Source organism: Triticum dicoccoides, chromosome 7A (assembly GCF_002162155.2).
Source record: "Triticum dicoccoides isolate Atlit2015 ecotype Zavitan chromosome 7A, WEW_v2.0, whole genome shotgun sequence".
Classification (NCBI taxonomy): Eukaryota; Viridiplantae; Streptophyta; class Magnoliopsida; order Poales; family Poaceae; genus Triticum; species Triticum dicoccoides.
Window position 1 is genome coordinate 640,443,318 of NC_041392.1, and position 15,681 is coordinate 640,458,998.

At 49.4% G+C, this 15,681-nt stretch overlaps 3 protein-coding genes and 1 pseudogene across 5 annotated transcripts; 3 read left to right on the top strand and 1 right to left on the bottom strand.

Annotated features, from left to right (window-relative positions):
* Positions 1–458: 458 nt before the first annotated feature.
* LOC119334497 (protein DMP2-like) lies at positions 459–1,489 on the top strand. Its single transcript, XM_037607059.1, has one exon. The coding sequence runs from the start codon at positions 649–651 to the stop codon at positions 1,228–1,230; it is 582 nt and encodes a 193-aa protein (XP_037462956.1). The 5' UTR covers positions 459–648; the 3' UTR covers positions 1,231–1,489.
* Positions 1,490–4,003: 2,514 nt separating this feature from the next.
* Positions 4,004–8,295, top strand: LOC119330555 (pentatricopeptide repeat-containing protein At2g01390-like). 3 transcript variants are annotated; one of them, XR_005160157.1, is made up of 5 exons: positions 4,004–4,673; positions 4,955–6,395; positions 7,111–7,161; positions 7,240–7,367; positions 7,481–8,295. XR_005160157.1 is itself a non-coding variant. In XM_037603668.1 (2 exons), the coding sequence occupies exons 1-2, from the start codon at positions 4,004–4,006 to the stop codon at positions 5,935–5,937; spliced, it is 1,653 nt and encodes a 550-aa protein (XP_037459565.1). In that variant the 3' UTR covers positions 5,938–6,548. The 3 variants fall into 3 exon arrangements, 1 of the variants encoding a protein (XP_037459565.1); XR_005160158.1 differs by lacking the exon at positions 7,111–7,161; XM_037603668.1 differs by lacking the exons at positions 7,111–7,161; positions 7,240–7,367; positions 7,481–8,295 and having other exon boundaries at positions 4,955–6,548.
* Positions 8,291–10,087, top strand: LOC119333767 (annotated as a pseudogene).
* A 1,218-nt stretch (positions 10,088–11,305) lies between these two features.
* On the bottom strand, positions 11,306–12,075 carry LOC119331139 (histone H2A-like). The gene has a single exon (XM_037604311.1). The coding sequence runs from the start codon at positions 11,996–11,998 to the stop codon at positions 11,528–11,530; it is 471 nt and encodes a 156-aa protein (XP_037460208.1). The 5' UTR covers positions 11,999–12,075; the 3' UTR covers positions 11,306–11,527.
* Between the last annotated feature and the right edge of the window lie 3,606 nt (positions 12,076–15,681).

Consider the following 15,681-nt stretch of genomic DNA (forward strand, 5'->3'; position numbering starts at 1 on the left):
GGACCGAGGTAGTAGCTCGGTCCATCTTTATTCCGTTTCATATATGCACACATGACTATCCCATTAGACCCAATTAATCACGTAAGCTTAACCCACAAACAAAAAACTCCAAAATTTTCCACATACCGCCGACCAGTGGATCAAACTAAGTCCAGCCCGTGCATGTCTGCCTCACCTCTCACGCATGTCTTCGAAGCAAAGCAAAGAAATTCCTGTTATAAGAAAGAAGAAACAAAAAGAAAGCAAAGCAAGGAAAAACTAAAACTAAATCTTCACCACCCCGCCCGCCGATCCGGCCCGTCCGCGCCTTGAGCTTCGCACGCATGCCAAAAACATGTCCAGCGGGCAACGCAAAAACGCTGTCCATCCATCGATCCGTCCATATCATATCAGCAGCATAACATCCAGGAGTGCAAGCAAACCAACGCCCCGAAAGAAATCCTTCCAAGCAACCGCCTCCATTACTCCGTCCACCCGTCATCCAACGATCAAGCAGTCCGCAACGCCGGCCTATAAATCGTCGCTGATCGATCGCGTCTCATTCCACCCACACCAAGATCGAGCAGCAGTGCAGTCTAGAGCGCAGGAGCCAACAGTGCCATCGAATCCAAGATAGGGAGCCAGGACGCGACGACGCGGCGGCCACTGATGGCGGCACCGGCGGCGAGGAGCGTGGGCGTGGCGGAGCGGGCGCTGCGCGGGGTGGCGGACCTTATCAAGCTGCTGCCGAGCGGCACGGTGTTCATGTTCCAGTTCCTCAGCCCGCTGGTCACCAACAACGGCCACTGCGCCGCCTACAACAAGGTGCTCTCCGGCGCGCTCCTCGCTCTCTGCGGCGCCTTCTGCGCCTTCTCCTCCTTCACCGACAGCTACGTCGGCTCCGACGGCAGGGTCTACTACGGCGTCGTCACGCGCCGCGGCATGCGCACCTTCTCCGCCGACCCGGACGCCGGCGCCGCCAGGGACCTCTCCGGGTACCGCCTCCGCGCCGGCGACTTCGTGCACGCGGCGCTCTCGCTCATCGTGTTCGCGACGCTGGCGCTGCTGGACAGGGACACCGTGTCCTGCCTCTACCCGGCGTTGGAGGCCGGCGAGAGGACCATGATGGCCGTGCTGCCGCCGGTCGTCGGCGGCGTCGCCAGCTACGCCTTCATGATGTTCCCCAACAACCGCCACGGCATCGGCTACCAGCCCACGCGCGCCACCGAGGACTTCGAGCACAAGCACTAGCTTTGCTTGCCAGTCCTTCCGAGCTAATCCATGGCGTGGCCGGAACTGAATTGATTCACTCTTGTCAATTTCTTCGCAGTGTTTGCATGATCAACTTGGTCGTGTGGGTGCAAAGACTAAATTCAAAGTGTGGTGGTGTGATTGATGTTTGAGTGACGTGTCGTCGCCTTGTAGTTCTTGATTTCTCAAAGCTTGTACTGATATACTGTGATGCACTGGAGGTTAACACGCATTTCGCCGCCACGTCGATCTTTACTTCGGGGAATAACTCTTTTTCTGCATTGGCTTGAGTTTTACTCCCTCCGTTCCAAATTATCGTCACAGAAATGGATGTATCTAGAACTAAAATACATCTAGGTACATCCATACATGTGACAAGTAATTCGAAACGGAGGGAGTAGTTATGTTGTGGCGGTGTTCTTTTTTCATTCATATATCATGTTTGGTTGTTGTTGAAGACAATATTTGTTTTGAGAGTTTTTTTAGGCAAATTTGTTTTGAGAGTTGAGTGGAGTTGTTTGATGCGTGGTTGTGATGTCTTTACATGTTTTGGCTTCTATACAACAGATTGTGCTTGTGTGAGCCCCTTGTGAGCTTCTATTCCGCACTGAAATTATGATATTGTTAATATAATGCTCACTTGGGCCGGCCTATAAAACTGTCACTCGCTTAGGTTGGCTCCTTGCTTCCCCTGCTCGCTTAGTTTTTTTTTCTTTCCGCTAGCTCATAAAATCTACTATCATTTTTTATTTGAAAATGTTCATTAAATTAAAAGATGTTCAAGGATTTTTTAAAAAAATCTTGGGTTTTAAAAATGTCGTGAACTGGAAAAATATGATATTTTTTATAAAAATATGGTATTTTAAAATATTCGTGAATTTCAAATTGAAAATTATTATTGTACTTTAAAAATATTCATGAACTTAAAATTTTTCATGATTTTTTAAGTTTAAAAAATGTTCAAGTTTTTTACAAAAAATACAATTAATATATGGAAAATAAAAGTATTTTAAAAACAAAAATAATAAAAGAAAAAATAGCAAATGGGAAAAGAAAAGGAAGGAAACAGCGGGAAAATATTAAATAGATAACCATGTCAGTTTTAAATGGATTATAAATATACAACCAAGTCATTTGCACTATTTTAGTTGCAGGTTTCATTCACATTTGCCTTAGATTTAGTTGAGTTGAGTTGTTTGATGTGTGGTTGTGGTTACATGTTTCGGCCTCTATACAACAGATTGTGGTTACGTGAGCCCCTTGTGAGCTCCTATTCCACGCTGAAATTATGAAATTGTTGCTGTAACGCTCACATGGGCAGGCCCATTAAACTGGCACTCACTCAGCTTGGCTGCTTGCTTGGCCCGTTCGCTTAGTATTTATCTTCCGCCAATACTAGCACATAAAACCTTCTATCATTTTTTATTTGAAAAAGTTAGATAAACTAAAAGATGTTCAAGTATTTTTTATAAAAATCTTGGGTTCTAAAAATGTTGTGAATTAAAAAACATGATTTAAAAAAAATGAGTTATAAAATATTTATGGATTTCAGATAATATTCACAATTTAAATAGTTGGTGAAATTTAAAAATATTCATGAACCTAAAAATGTTCATGAATTTTAAAAATCTTTGTGAAGCTTAAAAAATGTTCATATTATTTTAGGAAACTCATGAATTAATATACGAAAAATATGAATATTTAAAAAAGAGGAAGAAAACAAATAGAAGAGGAATAGGAAGGTTGTTTATATTATAGTCAATTTGACTTGCATACTAGATGGACACTATGAAACTAATTCATGAAAGACTACAGTTTTACTAGCGGTGTGTGTATAATGTCAAGAGTATCTACTGATAGTAGCACATGCTATAATGAAATTATATCTCTGTGTTTTTTGTTTGTGTATATTTTTATATATTACTTACTCACTCCGTCCAGAAATACTTATTGGATAAATGAATGTATCTACACGTATTTTAGTTCTAGATAGACCCATTGTTAATCATTTTCCCGACAAGTATTTCTAAACTAAGGGAGTACTACTCCGTTCCAAATTACACGAGTAATTTGGAACGGGGGAGTATTATTCATGAGGAACTACTTGGGAGGGCTCCATTTTCAGGTGCTTCCTTAAGTTCTGTTAGGGTTTGTGTCCTCAAAAAGACGAGACAACGGCGGCTTCTTGAAGATGAAATAAGGTTCTCTCCGTTTAGCCCTCGTCCTGATGGTGTGTATAGCATCGTCGAAGGGCGTGTGGAGGTGTGTCTTCGGCGAATCTCGAAGGATTCAGTCGGTGGTTGTCTTCGGTGGATTCGCTCGGATCCGGTCTTTGTTCGTCTTTGTTCATGTGTCTTCAGGTTGGATCATTCCGATCTAAGCTTCTCTTCATCGGCGGCGTTGATATTCTAATGTGTTGGTTCTATAGGGCTTTAGCACGACGATTTCTCGACTGTCTACTACAACAAGTTGTGCCCGGTTCCGACGAGGGAGAGGCGATGACGGTGGCGCGCCTTCAGCTCGTTTCAGTGCTTATAGTAGTCGCTAGGTGATTTATAAACCTGGATGTAATTTTTGGTGTTTATTTTATTGCCGATTAGAGATGAATAAATCGACAGTTTTCGAAAAAATAGTTAAAAATTATATTATACTAAAAAAAAGGATTTGTCTCCAAAGTAGTTCCCCGTTACAACGGGGCATAGCTGTTCCCCGTACCCCAGAAAAAGAAAAACAGTTCCCCGTCGCATTCTCAGCAGCCTCGCCGCCGCCGAAAATGCTCCGCCGCCAGCGCCACTTCCTCCCGGCCAAGCCCCGCCGCCGCCCTCCGCCCCGCCCCAAACCCGCCGCCGAGCCCTCCGCCCCGACGTACACCCGCGACGTCGTCCGCCGCGTGACCAACATACTCCGCGACCACCCCTGGTCGGCGGCGCGCCCGCTCCTCCTCTCCCTCCCGGGCCTCGTCTGGGACTCGCACGTCGTGGCGCGCGTCCTCAAGACCCACCCGCCCCTCCAGAAGGCCTTCCTCTTCTTCCGCCTCGCCGCCTCCTCCCCCACACCCGGGGCCGCCTTCCGCCACGACCGCTACACCTACACCTCCATGCTCCACCTCCTCGGCGAGGCCGGCCGGGTCCCCGCCATGCTCCGCCTGCTCGCCGAGATGCTCCGCGCCGGGGTCGACCCCGACGCCGCCACGTTCACCACCGTCATGCACTGGCTGGCGCGCGCCGGGGACGTGGACGCCGCGATGCGGGTGTGGGAGGAGATGCGCTCCCGCAGGGGGAAGTGCCGCCCCACGCTCGTCAGCTACACGGCCTGCGTCAAGATCCTCTTCCACGCCGGGAGGGCCGCCGAGGGCAGGAGGGTGTTCGAGGAGATGGTGGCCGAGGGGCTGCGGCCCAGCTGCACCACCTACACCGTGCTCATCGAGCATCTCGCTGACGCAGGTCAGGTGCTCGACGAAATGCCCATTAGGCGTTTTCTTGCTTACCTGTGCACTCACGACGTGGCTAGCTGTTCGATGGAATGCGTGAACGGACGGCTCGTCCATTGATATGATTTTTCATGTTCATGTACACTGCATAAGTGATAGTTGTTCGCCTCGACATTTTTGTCCGGTTTCTTCAACTTTGTTAATATGATTTTTCATGTTCATTTGCACTGCAACCGCAAGACGTAATCCTTGGACCATCATATCGTATACTGACATGATTCTGGTTGTCATCAGGAAAATTCCAAGCTACTCTACAAATTATGAGTGACATGCAAGATGCAGGCGTAGAACCAGACAAGCCACTCTGCAATATTCTAGTCAAGAAGTGTGCCAGCGCTGGTGAGACGTCAGTGATGACCTTCATTCTTCAGCACATGAAGGAGAAAGGCATTGTTCTCCGTAGGCCTGTCTTTTTGGAAGCACTAGAAGCTCTAAAAGCTAGTGGTGAGAGCCCTAATCTTCTTTGGGAAGTGAATCCTCATCTTGCATCCGAAGGAATGGAATATGACCCAACATTTTCTCATCGAAGCTACATTACTTACAGAAGTACGATTATATACCTTTTGGCTTCTAGAAACTGGTCTGCTATCGAACAGATGGTAAATGAATTGACCACGAGGAATGTGAAGTTGGAATCGCATATAATATCTGATATTATTCAGGCCAGCTGCGCAAACTGCAGACCATCATGTGGACTCACAGTTCTGTACTATAGCCTAAGAGTAGGCAGTGAACTTGACAGATCTGCATATAGTTGCCTTCTTGGTCAGTACATCAGAAATAATTCGTTTGATTTGGTGTCTAAGATTGTTGAAAGATTGGTTAAACATGGCTGCAATCTTGGAGCATATCTGTTATCTGTCTTAATACTCAGACTGGGTTCTGCTGGGCATTCTTCATACGCGGCACATATCTTTGGGTTATCACCTGCAGAGCAGAATGTGATTACCTACACTGCCCTTATGAATGCCTATTTTCAAGCTGGCGAAGTTGATAAGGCTCTTGAACTATTCACACAGATGATAACTAATGAGATATCTGCTTCTGCGGGTACATATGAAGTTCTGATATATGGCTTACAAAAGGCTGGGCGGAAACAGGACTCTGACCGTTACCGAAGAGAAAGAATGGAGATGCAATGGCATCGTCAGTACCGTGACAAGCATTCCCCTGAAGATAGCTTATGTGACCATTTATTTTGTGGCTTTCATGGTTAGAAGAAAGAAGATTGTTTGTTGGGTGATGTTCTATACTTGGGGATTTCCTTAGCTCTACCCACCCAGCTTCATTTTTTCACAGATTGAAGGTGTATAAATGGATCTCCTGATATTTGCTTTGACACAAAGTTATTACACAGCAAACATGTGATTACTTTTCCATGGCATGGTAAAAGAAAATAAAACTGGTTGATCTCTACATGGTTACAAGAACCAAGGGATGGTGAAACTAAATCGAAAGAGTCTCATGAAAGGATTGCTGAATTTGGAACCTAGAATGTATAAGCTAACTCTTTATGTTAGTGACGACTGCTGATGTAAAGGGAGAAAATCCATTAGAGCTGAACCGTGAAAGGGTGAGAGCGCATCATTGGAGTACTATGGAGGTCACGAAGCAGCTGGAAGTCTGGAAGTGCAAAGGAGCAACTTAATTGTTGGATAGCTTGTTAAAATTTAAGGTAATACATCCATAGCTAGCTCAAAACACACACTTTGTGCGAAGTAATCTAGTAGGTATGGAGCCCTTTCCCCGTGTGTTGCTTGAATTTTCTATCTTAGTCTTCTGTTCAGATCAAAAATAACTGTCGACATATATGGTGCGCTTCCTTTTTTTTCTTGTTTGTAACAATTATTTTTGGCTGATTCTCTGTCAAAATTTGAGAAGTGTAAATATGAGTTATCGTGAAAATTTTGGACGATGTCCTGCAACTTTAACACTTCCTTTTTGTGGTTGGTGCAATGTTCATATAGTTCTAAACTGCTACCATTCAAAGCAATCAAGTACAGATGAATGCATAGCAGAGGACACAACCTACCCCAATTTGCTTGGGACAAAAAGGCTTTGTTGTTGTTGTATTTTCTCTCCCTTCAACTTTAAGCAGGGTGGAAGATCTGAGCTCTCAGCACTGGCTCACCAATGGTAAAACAATCAGATACAAAACCGCTGAACCAGGCGACCTCTCCCTTTACCGACCCGTCTCACCAATGCATCCCTTCATGACTAGATGGGTAGACACGCTTCACCATTTGCAGTAACACATATTTCAGAATTGAGATTGCAGTATACATAATTAGTGTATAATCTAGTAGGAAAGAAAGAGTCATAAAGTGAAAGTATATCCTTATATGTGTATGAAAAACAGGAAAAGCTTTTACATATTTTCTCGGTTCCAGGAAACAATCATGTGTGTTTATGCGCAGATGGCCCTGCAACCACTTAACCTGGTAATTCATATTCACCATGTGCCATGTGCAAGTTGTTCAGCATCCAAGAGAGTAACTTTAGCTTGCTTCTCTTTTCAGCAAGAGCTCAAGGATCCGTATCTACCTGCTGAATTAGGTACTGCAAACAAACAGCCAACGAATTATTTTTGCAAATCGTTAACTGCAAGTGACACAAGCTCGCAGCTGAGAAAGTGTTTCCTCTGGTGGTCTGTGCTGCTTCTCTACGCTTTCCAGATTGAATTTTGAGTTTACTTGGTTTCATGGAGTGAACCGAATCATCAACTCTTCTTCTAACTTGCCTATAACTTCTTTTTTGTAGGATTTCACTATGCAACCTCCAGCACAGGAGTTGCCTGCAAAAGATCTTCATGGCAATGAGTAGAAATTCATTAGAGCTGACGGTGGAGGGGATGTTGCGTGCTAAGAGATGATCACCTGGAGCACCCCATCTCTTTCATTTCTTCATCCCACTGTCATCCAAGTCGCCTATTTTAAGCACGCCTGCAGCTTGAGTGGCGGTGATTAATTTAGACTTGGAGGTGTGAGATAATTAAGCTCGCTTTCGCTAACCGCTCCCTTCTACCACCTCGCAAGACCACTCTAAAGCAAGATGAACCGTACAAGCATTTGCTCTTCCCCAATGGAAAAAAGGAAATGTGGCAGTTTAGGCACCGCCTCAGCTCGAAGCTTAACCACAATATAAAATCAGCTGGTCAGTATTATGCCATGCGTGATTTATTCCGGTCAATGAGGGTAGCTGGTGCATGTGGTTGCAATTACAGACGTGGTTACCTGAAGATTTCCAACAAAGGAAAGGCGTTCCCCATGGGAAACTACGAACAGGGAAAGGCTTGAATTCTCTGGACACCCTGACAACAACCACAATAACTGCCGTGTATCAACATGTCACATCAGTGAAGAAATTTTGACGGAGTGACCCACAGATACTCACCTCTCACCCTGAAATAGCATCTGTGGCCTGGAGTTTTCCAGGGTTTCTCTGAATTTGGAAGTTACACTTGGCAGATTTCCATGGGTGGCACAGATATAGGCTGAAGAAAATTGAGACGATGCACCATTGCAATCTAAATTGAAGTGAAGCACCTGAACTGGCTCTGAAGAAAGGTGATCTGTCTGCGAGCCTCACTTCTTGGCTTCTACAAGTAATCTATTTCCAGATACCTCCAAGCGTCAGCGATCTAAATTTCTCGCAGACAACGTCACCTCGCTGAAGGAGGTAAGCTCAGGCAGCAATCACCGCCAGAGAACGTTAGTTAGCGGATTGCTTCAGAAGGGCAGCTTCCAGATTGTTGGCTATGCTACGCTGATCCGCTATAAGTTCAGCAGAGATGACACCATGCACCTTCAGTCCAGCGTCCTCGGATGCTTAAACATTTTGTGAAGATGGCAACGGCATCATCTCACACCTACGCCCCTCTCCTGCTCTTGTTCCTCCTGGCCTGTTCATGCAGGGCATCATCCGGCCATGCGGTCGACCCTACCTGCCCTCCAGCCAAGGCGTCAGCGGTGGCGGTGGAAACCTCGGACTGCGGCGGACCTCGGTGCCAGCCACCGGCTCCGCACGTTCCGGTCCCGGTGTTCCCGTACGACATCGACCCGATGCAGTTCGCGCTGAACCTGGAGTACACCGAGGCCGAGTTCTTCCTCCACGCAGCGTTCGGTGTAGGGCTCGACCAGATCGCGCCGAACCTGACGTTGGGAGGGCCGCCTCCGGTGGGCGCCATGAAGGCCAACCTTGACGAGGTGACATGGCGCATCACCGCGGAGTTTGGCCTTCAAGAAGTCGGCCACATCAGGTGTGTGCAAGATCCATTCAACGAATTGCTCCCCTTCACCATTTCGAATTGCAACACACTTGGACTGGATAGAAGCAAGTTGGTGCTGAAAATCCATGTGCTTCCGGTTTATTTTCGTTGCAGGGCTATCCAGAACACAGTTGGTGGGTTCCCTAGGCCGAAGATAGACCTGAGCGCCAGCAACTTTGCAAGGGTGATGGACCAAGCATTTGGTTACCATTTGGATCCTCCTTTCGACCCCTATATGGACAGCCGCAACTTCCTGATGGCGTGCTACGTGATCCCCTACCTGGGCATCAACGGCTACACCGGCACCAACCCCATCATCGACGGCTACGCGACTAAACACGTAACCAAATCCACCATCCAACATCGTGTCCATGCATATGGACATTGAAACCTGCAAGTTACACACAAGTTGAGTTGATGCCACTGTATCTGTTGCAGCTTCTTGCAGGGTTGCTAGGCGTGGAGGCGGGGCAGGACGCGGTCTTCCGCGCGCTGCTCTTCGAGCGGAGGAGCGAGACGGTGCCGCCCTACAAGGGGATCACGGTGGCGGAGTTCACCGACCGCATCTCCGCGGCGAGGAACCAGCTGGCGAAGTGCGGGGTGAAGGACGAGGGGCTCACCGTGCCGCCCGAGCTTGGCGCGGAGGGGAGGATCTGCACCAACGTGCTCTCCGCCGACAGGGACTCGCTCTCCTACGCCCGCACGCCGGCGGAGCTGCTCCGCATCCTGTACCTCTCCGGCGACGAGCACGTGCCCGGCGGCTTCTTCCCGGAGGGCGCGAACGGGAAGATAGCACGGGAGTTTCTTCGCAAGCCGTTTGCAGCTGGGGGTAACAGGGTGCCAGCAAATTAAGTAGGCCCGTATGAGTGATTGCAGCGTCAATCATCGGCCTGAATGAATAATAATGTAAATAGTGTGTGGATGGCATGCTTGATGGAATAAGATGGACGATGTTTGTGCGGCATCTGAGGCCTTAGAAATTGAACCCGCATTGCGCAGGCTGCACAATGTGTTGTACGGAATTGAATGGCAAAACAGAAGTTGCAGTGTAAGAAATCGACTTACACGTCTACGAATTTGCGGCAGAACGTACATTTATATGCTACGGATTTTGCTCGAGTACATGCTTTGCAAAACTAAGAATAGCAAGATCAGGAAGTCTGGACAGTTTGATCGACAGTTGATACTCATGAAGAGCTTGCATGTTCTGCGTACATTGTACTACTCCCTCCGTCCGTACCATAATATATGCCGTTTTAGCAGTTCGATGTGTTATGGTAGAGAGGTAGTAGTAAAATTAGGGCTCCTCTGTAAATTAATATAAGAGCGTTTATATAAGGAGGCAAGTCTAGAGAATTTGCAGCATACATCAACCATTCAAAACAGATTAAACTCAAATCATGTTGAGAAGAAATTACGCCAAGTGACATCAAGTCTTAGCTTCCATAGTACAAAACTGAAACCAGACACCCAAGAGGTAGGTTGACATGAGAAAGGAACAAGTTCCAGGTAAACGACTACTCCGTAGCAAAGATCTAGAGCTGCTTGATCTCTGCCTTCCTCTCCAGCCACAGCCAACATCACCCTGCCAAAACAGATAACCAAAGCATCACCCTGAAAGGGTGAAAGCGCATCATTGGAGTACTATGGAGGTCACCAAGAGCTGGGAATCTGGAATTGCAAAGGTAATAATACATCCATAGCTAGCTCAACACACACACACACACACACACACACACTTTGTACTGAGTAATCTAGTACTCCCTCCGTTCCGATTTACTCGTCGTGGATTTAGTTCAAATTTGAACTAAAACCATTGACAAGTAAATCAGAACAGAGGGAGTAGTAGGTAAAATATTTCGAAATTTAACAAGTATCGTCCAGTTTGCACATAATTTGTTTGAGCTGGGGGGCCATGGGCCAGGTTGGGCCCCATGAAGCTCCGCCACTGGGTGGTGTCCGGACGATTGGAGATGCCCATAAAGCTAGAAGAAAGCATGGGAGAACAGTAAATAACTCTGTTTATTTGATGGTTCCTGGGGGTGTCCTAGTTCTTTTCTTTTCAGCTTGGGACCAAGCTCTAGCATTGCTGATGGTACTGTCATCATCCACCGTTACAGAGAATCATGGCTGGCTCCAACCGATTACATGATCTCAACTAATTTTGGCTTACTTCATCTTGGGCATCGCTGAAACTTCCAAGGAGAACTCCACTAAGGCGAACTCCGCTCAGTACCACAAGAAAGAAATGTTGACAAATTCGAACAGATCTGAGTTTTCCCCACCGCACCTATGTTAACATCACAACACCAACAACAGAAGAAAAACGAACAATTTGCTCAAATCAGAGAGATTTCTGGCATTTTCCTCTTCGCAGCACAGATCTACATCGGCACAGCAATCACTGTTACTACAGAGCACTAGAGCGGCTAAACCAATCGAATAGAGGTTTTCTGAATTGTTCTTTCTTGGCAGCACAGATCTACATCGAAACCATTAGTTCTACAAAGCACGGCAAGCTAATCGATGCGCGCCTCTCTCTAGGCCTTCTTGTCGGCCTTCTTGGGGGACTTGGCGGCCTTCTTGGGCGACTTGGGCTCCTTCTCCGCCGTCTTCTTGGGGAGCAGCACCGGGTTGATGTTGGGCAGCACGCCGCCGTGCGCGATGGTGACGCCGGCCAGCAGCCTGCCGAGCTCCTGGTCGTTCCTCACGGCCAGCAGCAGGTGCCTGGGCACGATGCGGGACTTCTTGTTGTCCTTGGCGGCGTTCCCGGCGAGCTCCAGCAGCTCCGCGGCCAGGTACTCGAGGACGGCCGCGAGGTAGACTGGGGCGCCCGTGCCGACGCGCTTCGCGTACCGGCCGTTCTTGAGGTACCGGCCGATGCGGCCGACGGGGAACTGGAGCCCGGCCTTGACGGACCGCGTCACCGACTTCTTCCTGGGGCCGCCGGCCTTGCGCCCCGCCGCGCCCTTCTTCGCCTTCGCTCCGGCTCCGGTGGCTGAGGCGTCCATGGCCGGCCGCTGGTGCTCGTCGGGACGAGGGGGAGGAGGGATCGGGTTGGTAGTTTGGGATTTCGCGGAGGTGTTCGTCGCTGCTGGGGAAAAGAGGTGGAGAGGCTGGGTATTTATGGGGACGGTGGTGGGCCCGTCGATCCGCGTGCTCGGGTATTCCACGGTTGGATCGTGAGGGAAACGAACGGCTGCGATGTCCTCTGCGTAAAGATATGGAATTTTTTTTGCGGGATAAAGATATGGATCGTAGGGACTCAGGGCATCTCCAGCCGTCTGCCCCACAGGAAGGGCAAAAAATCGCCCCCCGAGGACGCAACGGCGCTAAACCGCGCATTGGGGGCGTGATGCCCCAGTCGCAGCCCCCACGGGTTTTAAAATGTTCAAATTCTGCGCAAACACGAGCGAGTTCGTTCAAATTTAAACATATTTAAAAAAAACTACCGCGGGCTACCCCCGCCGTCTCCCTCGCCGCCCGCCTCGCCGCCCGCCCACGCGGTTCTACATGCCGAGGAGGCTGTAGAACCGCGTGTAGTCACCGTTGTCGTCGTTGTCTTCGCCCCCGCCTACGCCTCTGTCGTCCCTGCTGCATCCCTCCCCCGGTTGGCGCGGCGGGTTGGACGGTCCGGGGGCGTCGTCGTCGTCGCTATCGAGGACGACGACACCGTCCTCGTCCTCACGCCCACGTTTGCGGGCGACGATCTCCTCCAGGGCCCGGCGCTGCCGGACCATCTCCTCGCGCAGGTAGTCGTCGCGCGACCACCGCATGGCGTCCTTGTCGGAGAAGTCGCGCCGGGCTATCTCCTCGTACTCCGGGGGGAGGCTGGGCTCCACCTTGGGCTCGACGAGGGTGCCGGAGCTGCGGGTACGCGCGCTGACAGGCGTGTCCTGGGGCTCCGGCTTGACGGGGCGGAGGTGGAGGCAGGGAGAGCCGCCGGACGAGGAGGAGGACACCCCGGTCTCCATGCGCCTCGGCGTCTAGAAGCTTCCTCGGCGGCGTGAGAAGGACGAGGGAGCGGGGTACTCGAGGCGCGGCGTGTTGCCGCCCTTGATGTACTCGAGGAAGGACTTCAACATGCGCCCGGGCACGCCCCACCACCGACGCCGGCCATCAGCGTTGAACCTGCCGGAGGGCACGACGCCGTTGGTGGCCTCGAGCTGCTCGTCGTGTCGGCGGCGGAAGTACGGCTCCCAGATTGGGCTGTCGGGGACGTACCGGGGCCCCTCCCTCGCCGCACGCGGCAGGGACGAGCGGATGCGTGCGATCTCCGCACGCCGCGCCGCGCCGGTGGGTGCTGGGGGCACCGGCACGCCGCCGGCGCTGATCCTCCACGCCCCGGGAACCCGCATGTCCGGCGGGACCGGGTACTCGACGTCGAAAAGGAGGCGAGTCTCGTCCTCGTGCAGATGACGGCACCCGAATCCGTTCGCCGTCGCCTGGGAAACACTCGGCCATGCTTTCTCAACTGGTGACGGCGAGAGGAGGAAAGGGGGAGAAATGAGCGCGTCGTCGGTGGATGATCAGGGTGAGTCTCTCCGGCGCGCTTCCAGTCGGCTTTTATAGGCGGAGACGCCGCGTGGTAGGCTTGGCCGGCGCGTTACGCGTGGCGTGATTGCGTGGTGGTCGAGGGACGCGTCGCCCAGCCTTCACTGCGCCGCCCATGAGGCATCAATGGAGGCTGACCGGCGCAGCAGCGCGCGGCAGCTTTGGCATTGATTCGCTGCGGAAAACGAGGCGATGAGGACGATGAAGGGGCGAGAAGAGAGTAGAGTCGCTGACGCGGCGGGCCCGCGGCTCTTCGCGCCAAAAACGATTCGCCCGGCGCCTCTGAGCGACCCCCAGCGCGCCGGGTTCGGATTGGGTCCGCTGGCGCCAATTTCGGCCCGAGCCGGTAAAAACTGAGCTCTTGAGGACGCGAGTGGGCCGATTTTTTTACGCCGGCGGACGAAAAAACGCTTAAGGGGCCTTCTTGGGGGCGCTGCTGGAGATGCTCTTAGATCCGGTGACTTGATGTGGGCGAGTCGCTGGTGAACAGTACGGTGACATCCCCCTCTCTAAACCGTTCAATCTTGAATCAACGGGCGGATCAACATGAACAATGAGCAGCCACCGTACCTCATGAACAGTGCCTGACCCGTTGGAGCCCGACGGATTAGTTGCCGCAAGTTACAGCATGACTCGCCCACAACCAGTTCCCTGATCCCAATACGGATTGTTGTACTTCCTTTATTCCAAAATATAGTGTGCCCGCGCTTACCGAGATCCAACTTTGATCATAAATTTAACCAACGAGACCGACTGCAGCGGGAGAAAAAATTATATAATTGAAAACTTCTTTCAAATACGAATTCACTGATATAACTTTTGCTCCCGCCGCAATCGGTCTTGCTAGGTAAATTTACGGTCAAAGTTGAAGCACGAGGATAGAGGAAGCACTACATTATGAAATGGAGGGAGTATGTGTTTGTTTGTGGTTTAATCATACCGTGTTTGTTTTTCCCATGCCATCTCTAAACAACCCTCAAATCACCCCCAATCATTCGGACCGCACGGTTTGGACATATTTTTGTCATTGAGTGCAGGCATGTATTGTGCCGGGCACGACACAGCCCATCGAGACCTGATTAGTAAACGAGTCATGTCATACTTAGGCCCAAGCATGACCTCTTTGCTAATCAGGCTAGCCTGTCGACACGTCACACACAAAGGCCCACGTGTTGTTCGGCCTGATGGATATTTGGTCATTTTGGCCTATTGGATTGTTTTTAGACCATATATATAAATAAATAATAAAACAGATAAAAGGTTCATGCAGTGCCATCTAGCGTGCCCTATCTACAGGCCCAGGAACGACCTATTTAGCTCGTGCTAATGGGGCAGCTCAGCTGGCACCCTGATGATCACCTTTGCCCTACCAAAAACAAAAATACAATAAGAACCCATAGGGATGTGCCCAAAATCTATTGGGGACAAAACAATCTGAATTCATCTATGTAACAGATAACCAGAGCAGAATTTAGGCAAAGCCAGTGTGAGAGCATCTACAGTCGGACTCCTCAAACGTCCCAACGGACCGCCCAGACACCGCTCGCACATTGCCCGGCTGTGATGCCCGAATAATTAGGCTACAGTGAACCTCTGCTAATGATGCCATGTCACCTCGATTACTGTTGCTAATCTCGTGTTAGTTCGAAAAAGGTTCGAATTAAATTTAAAATCAAGCAAACAATAAAAGTTTTCAAATATTAAAACTAAAATGTTCGGAGCGAGCCAAATAATTCATATTAAATATTGGTGAAGAAACCACATTTTTGTAAAGTATTTAAATGCGCTATAGTAAGTAAAACAGCAGCAAAACAATTATTTAAATGCTTTTAAATACTAAACAATTAATCTAGTTTATATAATCACCAAACTTTTTGGAGTAGGTGGCCTATGTTATTATGCTAATTTAGGAGTAGGGGTTATATTTTTGCAAAGCTGTTTTGCTAACTAAAATAAATAAAATAGAAAAGAAAATAAGAAAAAGATAAAAACAGAAAACAAAACAAAAATGTAAAACAAACAAAAAAAGAAAGATAAAAGAGAACCCCCCCCCCCTCCCCGCTGGGCCACGGCCCAGATGGCCTCGAGGCCAATCAGGCCGGCCCAGCCGGCGCCCCACGCCCTCCTTCATATCCCCCTC

Excerpts from the sequence above, each read along its gene's own strand:
- LOC119334497 (XM_037607059.1), top strand. The coding sequence starts at position 649 with ATGGCGGCACCGGCGGCGAGGAGCGTGGGCGTGGCGGAGCGGGCGCTG.
- LOC119330555 (XM_037603668.1), top strand. The coding sequence starts at position 4,004 with ATGCTCCGCCGCCAGCGCCACTTCCTCCCGGCCAAGCCCCGCCGCCGC. Across the intron at positions 4,674-4,954 it reads CGAGCATCTCGCTGACGCAG|GAAAATTCCAAGCTACTCTA; the intron begins GTCAGGTGCTCG and ends GGTTGTCATCAG.
- LOC119331139 (XM_037604311.1), bottom strand. The coding sequence starts at position 11,998 with ATGGACGCCTCAGCCACCGGAGCCGGAGCGAAGGCGAAGAAGGGCGCG.